At 38.1% G+C, this 22235-nt stretch overlaps 1 protein-coding gene across 4 annotated transcripts in view; it reads right to left on the bottom strand.

The window, feature by feature from the left end:
• Znf451 (zinc finger protein 451) overlaps positions 1 to 22235 on the bottom strand; it is a 61174-nt gene that overhangs the window by 29347 nt on the left and 9592 nt on the right. For 3 of the 4 annotated variants that reach the window (XM_035453501.1, XM_027386927.2, XM_027386926.2), the window contains exons 3-4: positions 21618 to 21698; positions 1785 to 1910 (exon numbers count right to left, since the gene is read on the bottom strand). In XM_035453501.1, the coding sequence (XP_035309392.1) occupies positions 1785 to 1910; positions 21618 to 21698 (207 nt within the window). Of the gene's footprint in view, positions 1 to 1784; positions 1911 to 13837; positions 19837 to 21617; positions 21699 to 22235 lie in introns of those variants that run through there. The other variant, XM_027386928.2, reaches the window with a different exon arrangement.

Genomic DNA, 22235 nt, shown 5'->3' with positions numbered 1-22235 from the left:
TTCATTTCAAATTATATAAACTATACCTGATTTCAAAAAGGCTAAAAACAAAGCTAAATATTATTAAGGCAATACTGTAATGGAAATGTAAAGAATTGTTTTCATCTTTAAAATTTGAGACATTTTTGAATTTTTATAGTTTTCTATACAAAAGAGCTTAGTAAATACGTCTCAATGAATAATATTAATATCAGATACTCAGTAGCATTTCCTAAATGGCAGTACAAAGCATCTGTTACCATCTACACTGAGAGTTGGTGTACATTTTCAAAAGGGCTAAATACCCAACTAGGCTTAGCCCACTGTGTTGTCTCCACTTCTACCTCTCACCCCTGCTGCTGTAGCATCAGAGTAGCCATAGACAGTATGTCAACAAGTATGGCAGTATCCAATAAAGCTTTATTTACCCAAAAAAAGCTTTATTTACAAAAATCCACAAACAAGTACTCCCGAAAATACATGTATATATTTAGCTTTTCCTATCCACATTTCATATGTATATAGATGTGATCAATTTATCAAAATCTTTTGATAAAACTGCATCTGTACCAACATGTACTAACTTTCTTCTTCTTACTCCCTAAACAATATAATGTAACAACTATTACATAGCACTCATATTTACTAGGTATGATAATTAACCAGTTAGTAATTCAGGATTTTTCAGGATCTAGAGAATGAATGACCTATTTAGCCATATAATAAGACTTTCCTAAGAAAGGGTATACAGGATAGTTTCATATCTATGAGCAAACCTGTAGGGCATTTTCTTAATTAATGATTGATAGAAGAGGGTATAGCCCATTGTGGCTATTGCCATTCCTGGACTGGTAGTTCCAGGTTCTATAAGAAAGCAGGCTGAGCAAGCTAGTAAGTAGCAACCCTCCATGCCCTCTGCATCAGCTCCTGCTTCCAGATACCTGTGTAAACCAAATAAACCCTTTCCTCTCCAACTTGCTTTGGTCATGGTGTTTCATCACAGTAATAGAAGCCCTAAGATAAGGGTAAGTGAAGAGAAAAATATTGACCAAGACTTCATTATAAAGACAATTTATAAAATATTGTTCCAAAGGACAGCTATAAAGAAGTCTCAAGAATGCTGACACATACATATTTAAATTTTCTAAGTCAAGTAAACATAGAAATACTGGCTTTAATACAAAAATTTAAAAGTATGTTTCATATAGAACTTCTAAAGCCCTAATGTAGTAAAGTGATTTTTCAATACACAAAGCATATATCTCAACTTCACAAGCCACCAGTTTCTTACTACATAATCACTGCAATAAAATCTTCCTTAGTAATAACATTATCAGGGGCTAGAGGGATGACTCAGTGAGTACTGTGCCACAAGAGCATGAGGACCTGAGTTCACTCCCCAGAACCCACAGAAAAGCCAGGCATAAGGGCATGTGCTTATAACCACAGAGCTGGAAGGGTGGGTAGGCAAATCACTGGGGCACACTGCCCAGCCAGCCTCACCTAATCCACGAGTTCCAGGAGGCCAATGACAGACTTGTCTCAAAACACAAGGTAGATGGTTCCTAAGGAATAACACCCAAGGCTGACCTCTGTTCTCCACAGGAATGCACATGCACACATATAAATTATAAAACTCAACTCACAAACACCAAAATAATTAGAAGACATTTTCAATACTAGTATTTCAATACTAGAATTCTTCAAAAATTCTATTTATTATTTTTCTTTCTTGGAAATATCTTTACCTCTTTATTATAAATAATTCTATAAACTAGCAAATCCCAACTAAATTAGACACATACCCTGAATGCTCTATTCTTCTCTTCTTTTTGTTGTTTTTCCACTTCAACATGACGGGCGAGGCGAGCCAATGTTAAAGCAACTTTGTCCTTCTGATGGTCTATATAGTCTTTGTGTTTAAAATTCCCCTATAGTACAAACAAAATAAAACAATTTTCATTCCACTTAATACAAAATTAGCACTTAGACAGCAAACATTCACTTACCAAACAGTTATTGTCAAGAACCATTTACTTCTGTTATAGTTCTAAAAATATTCCGTGTGTGTGTGTGTGTGTGTGTATGTGTGTGTGTGTGTGTGTGTGTGTGTGTGTGTGTGTGTGTGTGTGTGTGTGTGTGTGTGTGTGTGTCTGTGTGTTTGTACAGGAGGGAAACAGATGGGGAGGGAAGGGAAGGTGGGTTGGTCTTTGTCTCCTGAGTATATATTGTACTTTATTGTGATATTTTGTAATTGATATGCTATTAGAAGAGAAAAATAGAATCAAATAAAACACTCATGTAAGGGGCTGGAGACAGTGACCAGTGGTTAAGAGCACTGGCTGCTTTCTAGAGAATATAGGTTTGATTCACTATAACCACATAGTGGCTCACAACTGTCTGTAACTCCAGTTCCAGGGGATCTGATGCCCTCTTCTGACCTCCAAGGGCATGAGAAATGCTAGTGGTGTACAAACACACATGCAGACAAAACATCTATATACATAAAATAAAAACAAAACACATACATGCACATAAATAAGCAACTCAAAACTACAAATGGGAAAAAGGAGAAAACATAAATAGGCAATAAACAAAAGGAAGAAAAAAGAAAAGCAACAAATAAACAGTAAGAAAATATAGTAAATATGGAATTAACCCAAGTATGTTAATCTCTCTACATGGCAATAGTCTAAATATACCAATTAAAAGATACACTGTCTAATCCTTAAAAAGATTTTTTGAAGGCCAGTGGGATTTCTCAGTGAGTGGTGCTCTTAGTACCAAGCTTGAGCAACCAAATTTACCCAGAGCCCACGTGGTAGAAGTAGATAACTAGCTCACACAAGTTGTCCTCTAACCTCCACATATGCCAAAGCATGAACACACTCACACACACACATGCACACAAAATATGTAAATTTTTTAAAAATTGAAAGCAAGATCCAATTATATGTTGTATACAAGATCTTCCTTTAAATATAGAGGTACACAGAAATTAAAAACAAAGGGGCTAGGGATTTAGCTCAGTGGTAGAGTGCTTACCTAGCATGTACAAGGCCCTCAGTTCAATTTCCAGAGGCAGAAGGTGGGGAGAGAGAGAGAGAAAGAGGGAGGTAAGAAAGAAAAGGGGAGGGAGAGAGAGAAAGAAGAAATGTGCTAACACAGAGGTCAGACGTTGACTTCAGATGTCTCCTCAATTGCTTCCCACCTTTTTGCTTGTTTTCCTAACAATTTCATACAGGTACAGAACATACTTGGTCAATCACCCCCCCCCTGATTTTTCACCCCCATCATGTCCTCCTTCCCCTCCACACTCCTTCTGACCCCTTTTTCCTCTCGATTACTCCCTCCTACTTTCTTATCTTGTTTGCTGGCCACTCACTGGGTCTTATTTTCTTCTTAAAAATAAACAAAAGGAACTCTGACTACCAATCTTGAGAGTAAGTAAGAGACACTGCTGGAAACTGCGGGAAAAGTTTAGTAAATGAAGCAAGCTTTGAAACTTTTGCCAATTTGAAGTCAGAACATAAAATCAGAAAATATTTTAAGTATTTTCTCTTTAACTGAGGGAAGATAAGTAATATGAGGCAGGTTTAATAGTTACAATGGTGCTATTATACTATTATTTATCACAAATCTTCTGTTTGAGGGTCAGAAGAGCTAGCTAAGGCTAAAGGCATGGCACAATGGTAAAGCACTTGCCCAACCAGACCACAAAACAGAAAACGGCAAGCTGCTAATTAGAGCCAGACATGAGTGATGTTACCACTCTCTCAAGAATGACAAATTCCACTGCTAGACGTACAAAGTGAGGAACGGCCGCTAGACCTCACTGGTTTAAAGTGTTCAGTGGTTACAGGAGAACACACTGGCCCTGAAAAACTGTCCAAAGATCACAGTAAACACCCACGCTACACAGCAACATAGCAGGTAATTCAAGGAATCAAAGAACCTAGATACAAATTTTAGATTATCAGACTCCAGGGAAAGAAAATTTCCCATCACCTTGTTAGTAACTGTGGTGGTTTAATCTTCACTGTAAACTTGAATGAGTTGGAATCACAATGGAAGCACACCTCTGAGAATGTCTACAAGGGTGTTCCTATTGGAGGATGCAATGGCAGTTGTCTCATGCTCCTGCCATAATGGACTATGCACTCAAACTGTAAGCCAGATAACCATTTCCTTCCTGAAGAGGATTTGTCAACTATATTACAACAATGAGAAAGCAGTTAACGTAGGAGTCTAACTTCAAGTGAACAAATTTCAGGACAGAAAGAAGTTTTTACATGTTTCCTATAAAACTAAGATAAAGGGGTCCACAATTCTCAGGACTCACTAATGCCAAAATGCTGTTGTGATTTATTATGAAGTCACAGAATTAATCTAGAACCTCCTATACACTCAGGCTGGATTTGCCATTGGCTTTTGCTTATTTATATTCTTAGATCTTTTCTAAGATCAGGTTTTCAGGTGTGTAACTTACCACGGTCACACTAAACTGAATCCACATAAGAATGATAGGTTTTAAGTTTTGTTTGGAATATTAGCAGCTATAGTATCTCTAGGACTGCACATCTTGCAGTACTCACCAAGGTCACCCTGGACTAACCTCTGCATATGATACATAGTACAACTAACGAGTCCAAATGGACAACAAATGATAAGGTTTTGTGGTAGGGGTAATACAGGAAACCTTTATTTGCACATAAGGAGGTAGATAAGCAACAATATACCTCCCCTAGGACTGAGGGAGTAAACCTAGGGCCTTGAGTGTTTGGCAAGTGCTCTAACCACCTAAGCAACATCCAGGCCCTCTCTCCTTACTCCATGTTTGAGACACAGTCTCACTATGTTGCCTAAGCTGGTCTCAAATGTTCCATCTTTCCTGCCTTGGCCTCCTGAGAAACAAACTGAGGCTGCAGGCATGTGCTACCACTCCTGGCTTACCTGTATTTTTGACCACTCTCGTCTTCTTCCATTCCAGAACTGCACAGAATTAGCAAAAGTCAATACAAAGCCAGGAGGTTCAGAGGCAGAAACATTTAGCCAGCATAAAATTCTTAGACTTCTTTACATTTTGTTGCTCCTAAGAGGGTCTCCTAAAGGCTAGATTGTCCTCAAACTTGCTATGTAGTCAAAGATGGCCCGAAATTCCTGATTCTTCTGCCTCCACTTGCCAAATGCTGGGATTTCAGGTCTGAACCACCATACCTGGCTAACTCCTTAATGTTTTTCTTTTAAACTTGAGATTAAACATGTACAAAGTATCCTAGAAATGTCAATCACATTCCAGATACTAGTTAAACCTGACTATTCACGCCCATGAACTTCAAGCAGAGACAGACAGATGCCAAGATAACTTTTAATGTAAAGAACATGTATAATACCAGCACTTCAGAGACAGAGGCAGGAAGACCTAGAATCCAAAGCCAGTTATAGCTACACAGTGATTCTGGGGCCAGATCAGGCTACATTACAACCCCATAGCACAGTGTGATTGGTTGGCATGCACAGGTGTCTGAGTTCATTCTCTAGCACCAAAAAAAACAACAAAAAGTTTATCCTTCAATACAGCTCTGCAAATCTACAAATGGTATAACCTGGGGAAGGAAAGAAGGAGAACTCTTTTATGATATCTAGATGAACAATTTTAACCTTGTAACAAACTAACTATGGTATCCTTTTCTTTTTGTTACAGATTAATAACCATCTCACCAGAAATTAAATTCTAACTCTGATGCCAAAAGATTCACTGATAATTACTTCCAATGAGAATTCTATCATTCTGACAGAATTTTCACCAAAAGATTTATCAAATGTAATACACAAGGATTTCCTGGAAAGTATCAGAACCTGCAACATTCCTAGTAATTGTGACCTGCTATGCAAACTATGCAATAAGGTACAATTATTAAATAGGCAAACCAAGTAACTGACACAAAATCCTACTAATCAATAGAGTGATGCTAAAGCTACATCTCAATATCTTTCTTTTCTATCATATATACATATGTGTGACAATAATACCATACAGCAAATCTGGAAAAGTATAAATCAAAATGTTTGTAGTTATCATGTTTTTCTGAAGGGTCTCTTTCTTTCAGAACTATTTTTTAATTTTCCTACAATGAAGACATGCAATAAAATTGTTAAACCTATTGATGACCAAGAGTAGATGAAGACAGAATGTGTTAGAGCTTTTAATCTTTTGTTGCCTGGAAATACCTAGAGATAAAATGATTGGATTATAATTTCCCCAAGCTCAACAGAAGCATATTAATTGAGTCTAGGTGTAGTGGTGAACATGCCTGTAGTCTGAGCTATTTGAGAAGTGGTGAGAAGTTTGCTTAAGACCATTCAGGGACAATATAGTAGGCGTCTCAAAAACTAAGAATTAAGATAAGTGACTACTGACAAACAGGTTTAGTGGCTACTGTTAGGAAGATATTTTCACAGCTTTGAGACCAGGTACCATTGCCATTTTAAAGCAAAAGGCTATTTGGTTAAAACCAGTTAGTGTTATTTTTGTTTACTTATATATGTGCCTTTCTAATATTAATATGCTTGTTTTCCCCTATGTTCCCACATTAAGTCTCCAGCTCTCGGACTCCAGTGACACACCTCTTTAAGCCTACCAAGTGGAGGGAGAGCAACCCTGAAACTATGCACAGCTCACAAGTGCTTTTTGAAAACATCCAAAGCACATGCACTACCTTTGTATTTTAAATACTAAAAGTACACATAACCAAAGTAGAAGCTAAAAATTTTAAATATTTACTTATCTAAGTTAGAGCCTACCTTCCTCTGTCTGCAACAGAAAGTTTGCCCAGTTATAAAAGCTTGTTCAATTATAAAGGTAGATCACTTCACAAATGTGTTAAAGGAAGCTGATTACATCCCCAAGGAAATTCTTATTAATAGTTAAGTTTCTACCAGGCTAATCAACAATGAATGCCTACATAATACTAACAGGTGAACTTTCCTTTAAAACTAATTTACAAATGCCTGCTTCTCAGAACACTGTATTCTCAATTCTGAAACGAATATGGTTTAGCAAGCTAAATGCCATAAGCTTGCCAACTCTCCCCTAGTAATTAAGTGCTGTCATTAACACTGAGTAGCGAGAACAATACATCTAAGCCCTGTTTTGTTTTTCCTTTTTGATACAAGGTCTTGCAGCATAGCCCAGACTACTCTCAAAGTAGTCATGGCAATCACCATGCCTGGCCTCTTGAAGGCTGGGATTACAGGCATGATTATGTTTTATTAAGAACTTTGTCAGGTATGATAGCGATGTGCTGGTAACCTCTCTCAGCAGTGGGGAGGTGGGAGCAGAGTTGAGGCCAGCGTGGTTACATCTAAAACATTACTAGAATTTTTTTCAACATCCCATCCCTCTATTTGGGAGGCAGTCTCATTTTGTGTGGTCCAGGATGGCCTCAAATTTACGCCAGACAATCCTCCTGCCTCAGCTTCCCAAATACTAGGATTACAGATGTGAGTTACCTTCATTGGCTTTTGAGGGGTGGAGGGTGTACACCATCACACCCAGTCCAGAAATTCTCTCAATTCACTTCTCATACTACTTTCACCAAAAGATGAGCCCATTTGCTGTCACTAGCTAAATCAGTTGTTCAGAAATATTTGCCAACATTAATGCAATAAAACTATAAGGTTAAAGAAGTGAGTCTGCTTTGACAAGTCCTAGAAACAATATTGGAAACCATGGGACTTTGTGAATAAAAGTGGCTTTTTAAATAATAAAGACTTAAATTCTTAAATCATTGCTCATCTCTAAAAAGATTTTAATAGCAGTATTAAATCTTGTACATCCTACAGAATTAATTTAACTGAAACATGAACAAACTACAGCCATGTTTCAGTTAAGGTAATTCTGTAATTATTTAATTCTGTAAAATGGAATAACTACCTACTTCTTGGGGTAATAGAACATAAGAGAAAAGCACCCTGTAAAAGCATCGCCTCAAGAAGTGTTCTTAACAGCCATCTTCCGATCTGACTCACCAAAGGCACTTTCTGGCTTTGGTCAAAGCCACTAAAAATGAAATAAAAATGTGCTGGCTACAAGAGGTTGAATAGTAAAATACACAGAAAATGACCCAAGGCCAGGTTTCCTTAGTTTCATCACCTTCTATATAAGGGGCCCTGATTTCACAAAGCTGAAAGGAGAGACTAACTGCAAAAGCATTATACATTAACCATCTGATCAGCACTCTTAGTTGGGAAGAATTCCTGAAACAAACGCATTACGAAATTTAAAGCCTTTGTCACCACCATTCTAAAGCTCCGAGATTGGTTTGCAATTTGTAATCCCAAAGTTCTGGGTACCAGAAGCCCCTTCTGCCCAATTTATGATTCAAGCTTCATCCCCCACCCCACCCCCCCAAAAAAACAGTTTGAAAGGCAGCAAGTTTTCTCAAGAATTTTATATCCAAATACAGATAAAACAGGAGATAAACACAATGCAGTACAATATATACTCATCACCCCCAGCAATAATTTTGAAACCAAGAAACCCTCTTTTTTTACAAAGCCATCTCCTTCCCACTCCAGTTTATTTTTCACAAATACAAAGTGCACAGAATATCTGCTTTATATAGACAAAGTCATAAACAAACATGCAGACATACCCCATTCTGTACTTTATTCCATCAAGAAAGCCGGTACCTCCAAATCTGTTACAGAAGATTCTACCTGTCATATCTTTTTAGTAAACTGTTAATATCTTTCTATATTTTTTTCTAACGATAGCACAGGAAACACAATGTGCATGCTCGCAGGAGTTTATACAACTTTGGAAATTAAGAGGATTTCTAACTATCTTTGACTATGTGAAATTGTGACAAAGGAGAGTTACTTTTGCACCCTGAGTGCCACTGAGATGCCTCTGACAGAGGAAAAGGAGGAATGGGAGGCAGGAAGCCAGGTAGAAGAGATGGGGAAGGAAAAGGAAGCAGGACTAGGCACATCGACTCATGCCCGTGATTCCCACACTCAGGATGCTGAAGCAGGACCACTGCAGATCTGAGGTTAGCCTGGGCTAGAGTGTAGAAAGAGGACTTGGAATGGAACTATAGGGCGCTTGCCTACCACTGAACAAGCCCTAAGTTTGAGCCTCAGCACAGCACAAACCAAGCATGGTTGCTCATGTCTGTTACCCTAGCACTCAAGAAGTGGAGGCAGGAGGATCAAAATTTTAGGTCATCCTCAGCTATACAGTGTGTTCAAAGCCAGCCTGGACTACATGAGATCTTGTATCAGAAAAATAAAAAGGAAAAAGAAAAAGAGAAGAAAAAAAAACAGGTTGATAAAAGTGTTTGGGGGCTCCTGGAATTACCAAGAGCACAAAACACCTGCAGATGCCAACTACAACATTCTTACAAATGTTTATTTTCTCCAACTCTACCCGGAAACTGTTCATAAGTCAACACATTTAGCTGCTCTGAAGAAAGTACTGGCTAAAGGACCCTATGCAGCTTCAGCCAGGAAGGATACCATAGTCTGTGTGTCTACAGTGCTCTCCACCAGACCTAAGTTCTCACTGTTTAAGCTACACCGGAAAGAAATGCAATGCTGAGGTCTTTCCTGGGCTTAAATTATTTTAGATGGTTGGGCAGTGGTGGCATATGCCTTTGCACTCAGGAGGCAGAGACAGGAGGATCTCTGTGAGTTTGAGGCCAGCCTAGTCTACAGAGCAAATTCCAGGACAGGCTTCAAGGCTACACAGAGAAACACTATCTTGAAAAGAAAAAGAAATTTTTATTAGATGTGCATGGCAGATACAGTATAAAATAGTTTCTGGACTACTTCCATAGCCTTCAAGTAATGGCCACTCAAGCAATATACTCTGAGTCACAGGAACCAACACAACTTCATGCATAACTTACCCTTTCTGCAGTTTAATTTCCTTAATTTCTGTCTACTACAGGCTGCTTACAATTCTGAAGCCAGACATACCTCATGGCAGTCTCAGTTTCCTCCCCCTAAATGCATGCCTGCCTCTCCAGCAGACCAACTACACCAACATCCTCCAAAGCTCAGCTGGGCCAGTTGGTGGAAAGGCTTTCCTGACCTCTCTAGTGGCCCTGTTTCACTCCAACGTTTCACAGGCACTGTTTCCTGCGAATAAAGTACTTACTACAGTGTATTGGCATTCAAAAGAACACCTGGCTCTTTCTTGGCTTTTGTTTTGAGACGGAGTCCCATTACTCCAATACCAGCCTTCAGTATACCTGTACCTTTCTCAGGCTTTGCCTGCAGACAGTGGATACTGAGGTGTGACTGACAGGCTGCCTATGCACCAGTGGATGACATATGGGCGGCACTAAATGAAGGCAATGGGATTTTTAAAAAAGAGCCATTAAGTTGGGAGAGAGATTTGTTTAGGGAGGCCCAAGAAAGTAGAAGGGAGTGGGGGTGAATAGGATCAAGATATATGGTATACGTATACAAAATTTAAAAAACTGTTCATTCATTTATACCCAAATATCATCCCATTCATAGGAAATCTAAGAATGCGGAACACCAAAATTAGAAAATTAAATCTGCACTGGGCTTAGTGCTTTTCAAAATATTTCCAGTTATTTATTATTTGGAGTCAGGGTCTATATAGCCCTGGTTGTCCTGGAACTCACTATGTAGACCACCCTGTCTCTGCCTCCCAGTGCTGGCATGTAAAGACATATGCCACCACACTCAGTACCTTAAAAAGTAGGGAAACTGAGGCTGAGACAATAGGTGATACGCTAACATTGAGGTCAAAGCCTTTAGTGTTTTAAAAATCAAATTCTCTGCACCATTTCACCTTTGTTTCATTAAACAAAAATGGTACAAAAAAAACAAGCAATAAGAATTATGACTGAAACAATCAGTGCTGCAAGTGGACTATAAGACCACTTCTGGGAACAGAAGCTGTGAGCACTATTAAGAATAACCTTAGTCCAGAACCTCAATGGAGGAGTGAAGACTGTTGCTCATCTGAAGTGAAATAACTAGAAATTAGTACCAAGTACTAACAAGAATGTGTGTAAAGCCATAAACAGAAAAATATTTGTCCATAAAAGACATGGCAGCAGGTGACCTCAGGGAGTTCTGCATCAAAGTGGAGCCACACCACTTGAACAAGTCATTTAATAATGACACTTGTGTACAAAGAGATGAAGGAAGTACGTACAGGATACAGTCTGTCCTTGCCTTTCTTCCCAAACAGGAAGTTGACAATTAAATCTTAGAATCAAGATCAAGGTGGTCTAACCATTCACAATACACAGAGCTATTACAGATCATTAAAGAAATATAAACACACACAATTCTGTGCTAAGAATCTGAATGAGGCTATTTACATGTTAAATATACCTTACTTAATACTGAATGGGCTGCATTCCAAACAGGAAAACTGCCACAAAGAAACAAGGTTTTGTTATTGTTGATTTTATTTTTTCTTGATACAGGGTTTCTCTATGTTGCCTTGGTTGGCCTGGAACTGGCCATATAAACCAGGCTGGCCTAGAACTGATAGGGTTCTGCCTGCCTATGCCTCCATAATGCTGAGAATTAAAGGTATGGGCCACCATACCTAGCTAGCAATGAAATGTTTTTCAAACAAGACTTGTGATCCTACCACTTGAGGCAGGAGGACCGCAAGTCCTAAGCCACCCTGGGCTATACAATGAGACCCTATATGAAAACACCCCGCACACACATCAAGTAACAACAACAATAACACACCCTGTGTCTTAAGACGGGGTAATTTCATTCCATCATCATTCAGGTCAGTGCTGCCTAACTAACTGAAAGAGATATAAAGGGTCCACAAGCACAGTAAGTTACCTAACACACACACTGCAATTATATAAACCAAGAAGTGTGAACCAGCCATCACAGTCACAAGAGGGAGAGCCCAAACTGTGTTCGTTCAAAATGAACTCTGTGATATCAGTCACTCTTACAGATAAGGCAAAAAAACAAAAGGCAGGGCATACAGTTCATGGGAAAAGGAGCACATGAAAACCTAGCCTTGTACAAGACTAACAGAACTTCTAATACCAATACTCGAGTCATTTACAGTCAAAGTTGAATTTTTTAAAGTTATCACCAAATATACATTTATTTTCACTTACACCAGAGAGAAGAGTTAAGAAATACTAAACACACTTTAATACTCAAAAACAAAATCTAAGGTCTTCAAAGTTCCAAGAGAAACCTGAGAACTCTGACCTCAAAAAATCCAACCATCCACAATAGTTCCCTCAATAAAACTACTAAAGCCCTTAAAAAAAAAAAGGCCAGTTAACATATCAGAGCTATACTATAAATTAATTTTATGATAATAAACATTAACAATATATACAGAATGCATCTGTGAAGAATAAACAATGTCTCTCTCACTCCTGTACTCCCAGGACATGGGAAAGTGAGGTGAAATTGTCTTCAAGTCAGAGCCAACCCAGACTATTGAGACACTGATCAAAAGATAAAACCAAGAGCAGCAACAAATATATATATATATATATATATATATATATATATATATATATATATATAAATACAGTTGAACTAAGAAAATGCCATTAGAGACTTTTTTTTAAAAAAATCAATGAAAGTTCAATAGTCAAGAAGCACTTCTGAGACTGGACTAGCTATGGGATATTTTTTCTTTCTTTTTTGAGACAAGGTCTCATGCAGTCCATGAGGGCCGTCAACTCAATATACACCTAGGGATGACCTTGAACTTCTGATGCTCCTGCCCCTACATCCTAAGTGCTGGGTTTAAAGACATACCATTACTGGTTTATGCAGTACTGGGGTATGAGCCCAGGGCATCCTGCACATTAGACAAGAACTGTTCCTAATGAGCTAAAATTTCAGACCCTGTATTTTTTTTTAAGGATTTTAGAAAAAAATAAATACATTCTTATCACAAATGCTTATAACTATTAAACATACAAATTAAATGGCATTTAAATATACAAATTAACATAAAATTCTTGGCTAATCGGACAAAGGGCTCACACTTTGTAATTCCAGCACTTAAGAACATGAAATAGGGTTGGGGGATAGCTGGCAAGGAAAAAGAGAGAGGGAAGGGAGTTGATGGGAGTGATGGGGAGGAAAACTAGAGCAAGCAAGCAAGGAAGAGGTGGGAAAATGGCTCAATTGATAAAGTGCTTGCCACGTAAGAATGAGGAACCAAGTACCCATGTAAAATGCTGAGCATAGTGGCATGCACCTATGATCCAGTATGGGGAGGGGGTAGGGTGGAGAATCCTGGATGTCATGGGCCAGCCAAGAAAAAAAAAAAAAAAAAAAAAAAAAAAAAAAAAAAGCATGAAAACTAAATAAGTAAGTCACCTGCCACCAACCTCTGGCCTCCAAGTGCTATATACACACATATTCACCAAACACACACACACACACACACACACACACACACACCCCACACACATACATTTCTAATAAGTATACATGGTACAATTAAAAATATCAACCTCAAAGAGATTAAGGGAAAATCAGACTTCCTTTTGGAAAGAGATTTTGGGTAAAGACAGATCAGTATCAAAAATCCTCACCAAGATGGCATGACTAAAGCCCAGCATGGTGCCATACCCCTGAAGTCCATGCCATTAGGAGGTGAAGGCTGGAGAATCTTGTTAGGGGCAGCTTAAGCAGCTACCTAAAGACCCTCTCAAGACACAACTGAACTGTGACCATGTCTACATCCTACAGGAAGTGAACACAAACTCCAGTAGTAAGACCTCAAGCATTACAAAAGTGCATCATAATAAAGTCAAATAAATAATGACACAGGAGTATAAAAATGGGACTCCACTAATAAGAGAAAAAGAATTTAATAAAACACCATTCTCATCAACCATCCAGGAAGAGAAACTCCATAGATTTTAATGGTATATAAAACTTGTTAAATATAAAAGAAGATTTGCATTCAATACAGTAATAATCAACATTCACTTACTGATAAGTTCCTTCTTTAAATTTTAAGTGAAAAGAACTGACTAGTTTGTATGTCCACTAAAAACCATACAGAATCAATCTGACCAACCGAATGACATGCATAAGATGTATCCACAGTGACAATTAGTTATTGGTCTAGCCACCAACATTAAGTCCATATGGGTAAGTTTCAAAAACAGGGCTAACTAGACAGTGCAAAACTGGGGCAAAGTATGCCCCACATTGAAGAAAAAAAGTTATTTTGTTATTGCAATCCTCTACTTCTACAAAGATCTAACCCATATTTCAAGCCTTCAGCAGAATCCCAGTTAACTACCTTCAAGAATGATGAATGTGTTGCTAACCTTTATGTTCATCCTTATCAGTATCCAATTCTACAGCGATAGGGAATTCTGGACTTTGTCTTTTCAACCTCCTTGCTTACAATACCTGAGAGGTATATATCCTGGATGTATCAGGCCCTTAAGGACATTATCAATCAGGTCACTTAGGTATAATGCAGTAAAGCAGCCTGAAAGAATATATGCTGCCTTCAAAATGCATTTTGAAGGTTAAGTAAATAAATGCAATATACTGATAAAGAAGCTGCCAGATTAAAAAGGAAAACAAAAAGATAATACTGACAAGAAAGCTGCCACAGACTACTATATATAAATATATAGTGCCATCAACTTTACTGTTTAAAACGTCCTTGCTTCTTCTATCCCAATAAACACATCCATTAAGCAAATATAAGTTGTTTTACTATGGCTATGAACAAGGTTAGATGTGAGACAAATGACTCAATCAAAAAATCTAGAACATGCAAAGAAAAGGGCTACTTTTATGTCTAGAGACAGAACCAATCACTAAACTTTAAAAAGAACTTCTGTGACATTACTTAAATAAAGAGGGAGGTTTATTCTATAACCTTCTGAAATTAGTAACAATGTTATAAAGAAAACAAATTAGCATTCAGAAGTACATTTAAATAGTGCAATTGTACACATAATAAAGATAATTAAGCAAATCACTGTACAGAACTCACATAAATACCACATCAAAGGCTAGGTCTTAAACATAAAGAGTGAAATTGAAAAAGGCACTTTATATAACAATAAATGGAAATAGTATTTCTCTATACATAGTAACTACAAAAAAAATCATATTGTCTTTAAATACATCTTATGTCTAGTCAAGAAATGGCATTTTGAAGGAAAGGATCACTAAATACATCCCTTTTAAGAAAACCAAATCATTATACTTTTAAGTATTCTAAGGTGTCTAAAAAAAGCTAGTGATACTCTCACTCAGAAGTAAACCTAATGGGGAAATTCTGTTGCAGGCTCTGCACATGGCAGACACTATCTAAATATTCACGTGGTTAAATCTAAATGCTATTTTCTACTGGACTGTCTACTGGGGCTGTCTCACTAGACCAAGTACCAACTTTTACTTTTAAAACACCACCATCATCATCATTCAAGTATGCCAGAGTTTAAAAAAAAAAAAAAAAAAAAAAACAGGTGAAGGCTATTGGAATAGTTCTTTCTGAGTTAAGTAGCTATAGCTAAGAGTGTTCCCACCCTACCATACTCTGTCCACAAATAACTTGACTGCCAAATATTTCTATTAGGATGTCTGTTTGGTCACCAATTTGGTAATTTCCTGACACTTTTCACTTTCAGGAAAATTGAATTCTTTGGAGTTCCCTGGACTTATCAATTAATGATCAAGCAATGTTACTTTTACTTCATTAATGAATACCATATACATCTAAGATAGAAGTAGGGCTATCCTAAAAATACTTAAGAGTGTATAATAATGCAAAAATTATTAAAGTGCTAAATTTCATGTGCTTTTTTTGTTGCTGTCTACTGTAATTTAACAGGGATGGGTACAAATAAATTAAGTGGGAGTGCCAAAACAGTTCCAAAGAACACATCTTCAAGCATTATTTACTTTTGCTTCATTTTTGAACAACAGGAGTATCTCACAAATCATATGTGATATGTAGCATCTAATTTGGGGCAAGACGGAAGAAACAATCTTAAATAGCCTGAAACTAATCAGAAATACTGCACAAAGCCACGTGCACCCTTTCCCCAGTGAAGTCTGGGTGCCTACTCCTTTCTCAGAAGAAAACTACAATACTACTGGTATGGGCTACCTCTTTGTATAGCATTCATTATAACCTCCAAAAGTCTTGTTTTTCTGCAGTTCATTTGAGATACACTTTAGAGAGAGCCCTGGTATGAACCCAAGGAAGTCAAAGTAAAATTTTGTTAACAGAAAAATAAGGTAACTATTAACCCTACGTACAATTTGTTTAAATCTGCTAAATGATCTTGATAATTTCAGGTTTCATCTACAAAGAAAACAAATAGGACCAATACAGTACCCTAAAATTATCTGACAAAGTAACTTCTTCCAAGTTGGAAAATCCATGCCTTCAATCTATATGGCACAAATGAGAAGCGGCAGCTGGGCCTGGTGGCACATGCCTTTATTTCCAGCACTCCAGAGGCAAAGGCAAGCAGATCTCAATGGGTCCAAAGCCAGCCTGGTCTACATATCAAGTTCCAAGTCAGCTAGGTCTATGTAGTGAGACCCTGTCTCAAAAACAAGAGGAAGAAATGCAGATTAAGCAGAATGCTGACTATGGGTATGAGAGAAGGAACAAGTTGCCTAATGAATTACAAAAAGGTAAGCATCACAGAAAATTTCAACCACTATGATGCAAGAATCATGGTAAGAAGCAAAAGTCACATAAACCCTTAAGACAGTGCTATATAATAGTATACCTAAAACATTTTGATCAAGCAGATTAAAAATTAAGAAAAAGCAGATGTTTAAGTAACCAAGAAGTTACATAATTACATTTGTGAAAAAATTATTTTTTGGCTGCCAAGTTACATTAGGTGAAGTGTTCAGACCTCCTCAAACTTGACACTTTTTCTACTTTAAAAGTCATGCGGTAAAGACAAAGACATAAGTGCTGGTATATTATACAGCCATTGCCTTGAGATTAAAGAGATGATACTGTGGAACACGAACATAACTGAGGTATCTGCTGCCAGCTCCAGAAAGTGCAGAGTTAGTATTGGGAGCAAAATGTAAATCACCTCTCAAGAATTAGTCCAGTTGGATTTCACAACAAATTAACCTAGTTAACCAAGACCATGTCATTGAAGTCTTGATTACAGCCTTTCAAGAATTCAGTAAATTATCTAGATATCCACAAACAGCTGTTTATCTTGAAAACACCCAGTCACACTTTACATCTCAAGGATTTCTCAATGAAGTCTAGACTAATTGCATCCCTCTTTACGTCAAGAGAGACCAGATTGTCAGGCATGTTTGGAATTCTTGCTCTTAGAGTTCAGATTTGCATGCCTGGATGATAGGATAATATTCTGTATTTCCAGGGCCATGATGATACATTTGTCTATTGTACTGAGAATGTAATGCACTATCAAGCTCAAAAGAATCAAGTGCTTAGAAGACAGGCTTAAGAAGGCCATCTTACTGAAAGGCCTACAATAGAGAGACTTTTATGCCTGAGTCTCATGGGTAGTTGACACGAGAGCTTGGTTAAGTCAAAGACTACTAGGATTGATGGCAACAAAAGCTATCTCACACGCAGTGTTATGAGTAGTGATGGTGTGGTAGCCATCATAGTCAGGATGAAGATAGTTTAACTTTTCTACAGTGATGTTACAGATAGGAATATAGTTTTTCCATTTTGAGTCCAAAAAGTTGACCTGTGACATTTAATCATTCCAGTTAGAAGTAAACTGGATTTGGCAACAATTTTAATGAATTCCAGCAGACATACAGCTTCATGGTTAATTCTCAAGTCTCACAGAGCTTGATAACAGTACAAACTATGGTGAGCTGATCATCTTAACATAGGGACTGTAACAGATCTACCACTTTTTGATGACCCATCGAGCTGAAGTTCCAGAAGCATTGATGACCTAAAAATGAAGGATTTACACTTCAGTTTTAGTGAATACTGATCTAGTAGCAAATTGTTTCCAGATCCAAAATCTGCTAGTCCTCAGTTACCAACAAGATTTTCCTGAGGCAAGAATCTACGTATTTTAACTCCAGAAGATTCAGATTCCTGAGTACCCTTCTCTGGACTTATTTTAGAACAAAAATAATGGGTAAACCTCTGTCCAATACTCCTTAGAGCAAAGTCTCCATTTGGCCAATAAAGCTTAAGTCTTTTTATTATATACTTCATTCCAAAAGTCTAGAACTCCAACATCAGCTGTGATTATTCCAGACATGCACTCAATTTTTTGAAATGACCCCCAACCTGGGGAAGAACAGGTAAAATAGGATCGTGGAAGGCTAATCTGATAAACATCCACAGTATCAATTTTTATACCCATGTCGCTCTGGAGACTCTCCCTTTTTTCTGTATCTGTAAGGGTGATTCCGGGGTTTGTACCAATCCCCTTTGGAGTACCCTCTGTTGTGATAATGTGCTTTCTGATCATGACTATAAAAGTATCGATGCTGAGTATAATATTTATTGTGATCTTTATATTCATTTTCTTTAATACTATTGTCTTCTGCAACAATAGCATTCACATCTTGTCCAAAAAGAGATGTACCATCAAAGGGTAAGTGTAAGATCTTCTCCTGGGTTTTCTTAGTCAGAGATGTGAGTCGAAGCCAGGCCTGTCTTCTATAGTCTACTGCCATAGCCATAACTCTGACCACAGAGTCCATTATGTCCCTGGTGGTACAAAGCTGCCAAAGTCCTGCATCCATGCCATCAGATATTATACACCTTGCTTTTCCACGATCAAACTCCGGATCATGAACCAGATCTTCCATGTCTTCCCAGAGTTTACGCTGATACTGAGTCATATAGGCCATATAGCTGGCAGCTCGGGCTGCAATGGAAGCAGCATGGTAGAACCTACAACCCATGACCTCCATTTCTTTTGAGGTAGAGTCTAAAGGAGATGTCGTGTTTCCTCTTTTGCTATGTTCTAATACATCTATAATGGGTCCCTCAGCTGGTGGATTTGGCTGGAAAGGAGATGTGTCCTTGGCCACAGGATATACCCTGTGTCCCATGAAGGAAGAAGGATGGCAATCAGCGGGGTCTTTAAAAACTTCAGTGGTGGCAATTCTCAAAAGTGGATGCAATGGAGGAACCAAACGTTTTTTAGAGGTCATCCAATCAGGCTTCCCCTCACATGTTTCAGCTTCAGACTGTAAAGTCACCCTTTTTATAACACCTCTTTGTTCCATTCTCTTCAAAAGACCTGTGAAACTAGATTGCATGGGGTCAGTTGGCTGCCCTTTGTCATCAGCTGATGGAGATTTGCAATCACCCTCTTCTTCAACTGTGGATAAACTGTCCTCCTTAGAGGTGGAGATATCCCAAGGAACTGACGAGTTCTCACTTGGTCTAGAATGATGAAATCTGAAACAACTCCTGGACTGCAGATCACGTATGACTCGGGACATTTCAGCCACTTGTGTCTGGAGATACAGGATGGCATCCTGTCCATTCTGTGAAGCTGAAGACATCGTGATAGGTAAATCTTCTTTGACCTCAGAAAAGGCCAAGGACTCTTGGGGGACCAGAAGTGATGATGAAGGCAGAGTCTGACAATTTTGTGATTTAGGTGTCTCTGTTTCAGAAATATTAATATCTGAATTATTTTGATCATTTTTCTGGTTCTCCAATTGGTTCTCAACAGAAGAAGGTTGAGAAACTATTCTTTGTGGACTGTTGGCACAACTCCCAGAGGAGGAGCTGCTGTCTCCAATGGGAAGAGGAACACTGCAGCTAGAGCACATTTCTGGGCGATGATTCTCAGAGGGTGGCACCTTAGATTCAGGCATTCTCTGGGTTATCCACATGAACAAGAAAACCAAGGAAGAAAAAAAATATGCTTTTAATACGTTAACTTTCAAGTGCAGAGATGCATGTCCAGTAAGTAGAATTCAAATTTTATATTACTATAAATAAGAATGACAGAAACAATCCACTATAGGTCGGCAAAAGATAACAGAAACCAAATGCACAGGATTTATTACCCTCAACCCCATAAAAACTATAAGCATTAATGCTGAACATAAAAAAAAAAAAAGAAATCATGATTATAAATAAATCATTTTGGAGTTGGGGAGATGGTTCAGTATGTAAAGTGCTTGTCCACAAACATGATGACCTGAGTTTAGATCCCTAGTACCCACATAAAAGTGAGGCACACAATTGGACATCTGTAATTCTAGCACTGGGGAGATGGACACAGGCAAATTCCAAATTCACTGACCACACAACCTAGTCAATCAGTAAGTTCCAGGTTCCTCAAAAATAAAGTAAGTAAAGTAGAAAGCAACTGAAGAAGAGCCCTGATGTTAGCCTCTGGCCTTCACAAGCACACATGTACACTTGCACCTGCACACTCATTTGCACACATCCATACACACACACACACACACACACACACACACACACACACACACACACACACACGCGCGCGTGCGCGCGCGCCACACAAACAAAACAAATTTCAGTCCTAAGTAGTACTATTCTCCTCTGCTGCTAAGATAAGATGCTGTGGTAAGGCCACTTGTAATAAAAACTAATAAAAGAAAAAGAAAGTCTGTTCAATATATAAAAGGCAGAGCTAGTGGAAGATAATGATGGCAAAGAAAACTTGAACAAAGTCCTACTGAAATGGAAAAAGAAACTTTTAAAACTCTCTCAAGTGGAGCCATTTTAAATCTCCTTAAGAACTGTTATTAACTCCCCATGAATAACCTTTCAGAGTTTTAAGGAACTTACATATTTGTTAACTTCTTACATCCTCACAACAACCCTGTGAGGTAGGACTTATTCTCATTTGAATTGAAAACCAAAATAAAGCAATACAATACTAAGGCTAAAACCAAGCAAGAGAAACCTCAAACTGAGCAATTCTGATCACAGATCCAAGTCTCAAGTCCCTACATCATATAACAAGATGATCCTGGCCATCATAAGCAAGCAACAGCCAGTAATTCTTTAATCCATCAAGAAAAGCTCATTAACCGAATTTTGGGCTAAATCAATAACAAATGGAAGCCAACATTGCCATGAAGGGTTCAAACAATTCAACTCTCAGAATAAGGCATTGGTTTAAAGGTCAACCCTACAAGTAGCAAGTCACATGTATCCATTCTAAGAATGGGGAAGAGAAAAAGGATAAAAGGAAAGAAGACTGGAATCATTATCAGCTGTAAGTCTCCGCATTCCAATTCTTAAAGGATCTTCACATATCCTTTCTACAAGATAAATTTTCTGTGGCTACATAGTTCAAAAAGTAAAGAATTCAGTTGTACAGATACCAGAAAGGAGGGAGGTGGGAGTAAGCAAAAAGCTTGTGGTTTTTAATTATATTTCCCTTTATCAGTTACTACTCTCCAGTGTTAAGTTTCCTGCAAATTAAAAGAGCTGACAGAAGCAAAAGACTCCTTGAACTACCGATGCTGGCCCATCCTAAGAAATGAACATTTTTCTAGAGCACTGATGCTCTTAAACACAGCCATTATTGCTTTCTATTTCAGAAAAAATAACCAAAACAAAACAAAAACTCTTAACTTACAAGTGAAAAAGTTTGAATCAAATGTAATGTACTTACATCACTATGAGAGGTACTAGGCTCTTCATCATCACTGCTGACCAGATCAATATATTCAAGAACAGGTCTTAATGGTCCTTCCTATAAAAGGAATTGAGGAAATTCATATCATGAACATCATTTAAACCAAACCAGCATTTTAAAAAATGTTCTTTGTTGGGATTGGATCTGAGAAGGAAGACATACAAGTAGCAGGAGAGAAAAAAAAAAAAAAAAAACTATTCAGAGAACATTTTTTAATTTAAAGTGACTTAGAGCCGGGCAGTGGTGGCGCAGGCCTTTAATCCTAGCACTCGGGAGGCAGAGGCAGGCAGATCTCTGAGTTCGAGACCAGCCTGGTCTACAAGAGCTAGTTCCAGGACAGCCTCCAAAGCCACAGAGAAGCCCTGTCTCGACCACCTCGACCACCCCTCCCACCCCCACCCCCACCAACAGGCATGATGGTACATGTCTATAGTGCTAAGCAGTTTAAAAGCTGAGGCATGAGAACTACGAGTTCAAGAACAGCTGGGCTACTGTACAGCAAGTTCCAGACCACCCAGGCCTATAAAGTGAGATAGTATCTTTAAAAAAAACAAAACAAAAAAAACACCTAAAATTTAGAGCCTAAATCCCCAG

The sequence above is a fragment of the Cricetulus griseus genome (genome assembly GCF_003668045.3).
Source record: "Cricetulus griseus strain 17A/GY chromosome 1 unlocalized genomic scaffold, alternate assembly CriGri-PICRH-1.0 chr1_1, whole genome shotgun sequence".
Classification (NCBI taxonomy): Eukaryota; Metazoa; Chordata; class Mammalia; order Rodentia; family Cricetidae; genus Cricetulus; species Cricetulus griseus.
The sequence above is the reverse complement of the archived record's forward strand: the minus strand, read 5'-3'. Positions and strand labels throughout refer to the sequence as shown.